The sequence below is a fragment of the Rhincodon typus genome, unplaced genomic scaffold, assembly GCF_021869965.1.
Source record: "Rhincodon typus isolate 14 unplaced genomic scaffold, sRhiTyp1.1 hic_rhity00001848, whole genome shotgun sequence".
Classification (NCBI taxonomy): domain Eukaryota; kingdom Metazoa; phylum Chordata; class Chondrichthyes; order Orectolobiformes; family Rhincodontidae; genus Rhincodon; species Rhincodon typus.
In genome coordinates, this window is record NW_025967486.1 from 5,139 (window position 1) to 8,316 (window position 3,178).

General features: G+C 36.9%; 1 protein-coding gene across 1 annotated transcript in view; it reads left to right on the top strand.

Moving 5' to 3' along the window:
• The first annotated feature begins 215 nt into the window (after positions 1–215).
• Positions 216–3,178, top strand: part of get4 (guided entry of tail-anchored proteins factor 4) — a 16,207-nt gene continuing 13,244 nt past the window's right edge. The window contains exons 1-2 of the mRNA XM_020527816.2: positions 216–402; positions 2,122–2,260. Coding sequence (XP_020383405.2) covers positions 216–402; positions 2,122–2,260 — 326 coding nt within the window. The remainder of the gene's footprint in view (positions 403–2,121; positions 2,261–3,178) is intronic.

Below are 3,178 nucleotides of genomic sequence, written 5' to 3' on the forward strand. Positions count from 1 at the left end.
TACCAAACCTCTGTTGAAGTTGGAAACATATCTCTTTCTTCATTTCCACAATGCAACCTGTTAGTTTTTGAATAGGTTTAGATTGTCACATTTTAGATCACATGCATAACCACCTTTCTTCCTTCAGAGGTTGATGATTTATTTGTTCAGGTATTTTGTCTTAAGTGCTAATTTTGACATGATGCAATATCAGACACCCTGCTGAATTTTGTAAAATGGTTATAAAATGCGTCAACATTTCATATTTTTCAGAAAATCTCGGTAAACTTTTCAGCCTAATGGATCCAAACTCTCCTGAGAGAGCAGCATTTGTATCCAGAGCACTGAAGTGGTCTAGTGGAGGTTCAGCAAAACTCGGACACCCAAAGTTACACCAACTGTTGGCAGTCACGCTATGGAAAGGTAATGACCACGATAACCAAAAGTCAATATCCCAGTTGCAGATGTGCCACTTTTATAATGATCTGCAGTTGTTTAAGGTGATTGTATAACTCATGTCACATTGTCAACTGATGCCCAAACACTGGACAACCTGAACACAGCTATCATATACTGCTTGCACTTTATAGCAAAAGCATACACCTCCAAACCAATGTGAAGCTAGGTTTCAAAATTATAACCTGATTGGGCTGAAGTACTGGATGATAAATTCAGTAGTCATTTTACTGTTTTAAGGAAGTGCATGCTGCAGTCTATATGCACCACCCTTCACAAAAAATAGTCATTGTATTGTTAGAGCCCTGGCTGATAATTCAGTATTTTTATTTTATTATTTTATGAATTTTGGTTCGGAGCTATGAACTGGGAACTGTGAGCTAAAGATGATTTTTGAACTGTCGGTAACACATAGTGTTAAAAGGAAAACAGACCAAACAACTTTTTATTTATTCATGAGGCCTGGTATGGAAGTTAATTGAAAGTAGGTTCCTGGTCAAAGGATTCTGCAGACACTTCGTCACTGAGGAAGAGCGTTATGTTTAAACAGATGGTAGAAGTTGGCTATTAACGAAGTCAGTAGGCGGGAATTAGTTCCAGAAAATTGGGCAAAAACCTTGTGCTCAAGCAGATAGCAGATGTTAAATGGTAACTGGGACCTTGTGGAGGAGATGGAGATGGACAGTCTGTCAGGAAGTGGTCAGAGTTTGAGTGGGGTTTTGGACCATGTTTTCTGGAAAAAGGAATCTGGCTGTTGATACTACAGCATGAAGATTTGAAAGCTCCCTGCCTAACTTCTCTTATCACCTCTTGGAAGCTCAGAGAATAAAAAAAAACAAGTTATAAGTATTACTGGCTTTATCTCAGTGAACTATAAAAGTGACCATGATCACCATGTTCAGAAATTAACCAAGAAACCATTCTCTGTGCCCGTGGAACGATGCATAGTGAAAACCACATAAGTTATCTGGCCAGTTCCGATATTTTCTGTTAGTAACCCTTAATTCTGCTTGTTTGTCTGTCTTTGTGTGAATGGGGCTGAGAGCAAAGACCAATTAGATTACTTTGTTGTTGAATTTACCCTGCTAAAGTTACTATATTGTCAATAAATTGCTAAGTTTTTTGATTTAAGGTACAAACCAGTGTCTGGAATTGAGTATTTGCAGTGTCGGGAATTGGTTATTCGAAAATCTGGTTGGGAAACATTAAAGTCAATTTTGAGGGACTTTGAAGTTTGTAATTTTAATATATTATGAATACAGAGGCAGAAAGTCTGATTTGGTTTGGCTGTCTACGTTTCGTAACAATATATATTTCTGTTTTGCTTCCAAAGCTCGTCGTTGTGCACTGAAAGGAGAAACAATTGATTAGAATTTTGAAGTTTCTAGAACTGCATCTGTTAGATGCAATTTAAAAGTATATGTTTACGACCAATATAGTGATAAAATTGGCTGCTATCCCTTTTATTGGCAAAATACACTTCCATGTTTGGCTGAGTTGATATATTTAATAATTTGACCAGATTCTTAATTCACTGTGTGCTTAGAGAATCAGCCAAACATCCTTCAAATAGAAACTTAGAAAATTAATGACACAGAAGAAGGGCATTCAGTTCATCTTGTCAGTACTGGTAAATTATGTTCAGTTTCATTGCTTTACATACAATGATTTTGCATCTCTTTCCAGAACAAAACTATAGTGAATCTCGGTATCACTTCCTTCATTCAGCAGATGGGGAGGGTTGTGCAAATATGTTAGTAGAATATTCTGCGTCAAAGGGTTACCGGAATGAAGTGGACATGTTTGTGGCTCAGGCAGTCTTACAGTAAGTATTTGGTAAATAAGACAAATGCGCTCTCCTTGTACTATAATAATGCTTCCAGATAGTTGTATTTATACTATATTATATTATAATATTGTATTTATATTATTAAATAATATAAGCTTAATCTGATGCGTGTAGGTTTCTGTTGAGAGTTGACTGTTCTTCAAGGCCATTTGTAGTAGTGCTCCAAGCTGGAAGTACTAGCCAATTGCGAAGCTTTTTTTTCTTTTAACCGAAGAAAGATTGAAGCAAGAGGTAGTTTACTGTATTCCATAATTGGACTAGCTTCTCTAGTTTTTTTACTTGGCACTTGGAAGCATAAAAGCAACAAAACAAAAAGGCATGTAGATGTGGAGCATTATGTAGATCAATGACCTTCGTTTACTTTAGAAATTGAGTGTTTTGGAGGTTTAAAAAGGCATTCCCCAAACATGTTTAGACAGATGAATCCACTTAGTCTCTTTTAAATTCAGAAAACAATTTAAGCAAAAGCATGGATGATGGTTGTTCCTTGGTGAAGCTTCCATGGCAGCACCTTGACCAATCAGTCCACCTGTCAACTAAACAGCACCCTTTTTCTCATGCAGTATAAATTGTTATTTCTTTTGAAGTTTGATGCCCTGATGAGTGCAAAATGAAAAGCTTCATCAGCATGTTCTCTTCAGCAAAACAAAAGTCTTTTAATGGTATTTCTAGAAATATGTTTCTTGTTATAATCCATTTGAAAATCTTTGCTCGAGTAGCCTTGTTTTAATCACAAACAACAACAGAAGTTGCTGGAAAACCTCAGCAGGTCTGGCAGCATCTGTGAAGAAAAATCAGAGTTAACATTTCAGGTCCGGTGACCCTTCCTTAGAGCTGATGGCAGCTAGGAAAATGTTGCTTTGTAAGCAGAAGTTAGGGTTGGGGTTTGGGGGG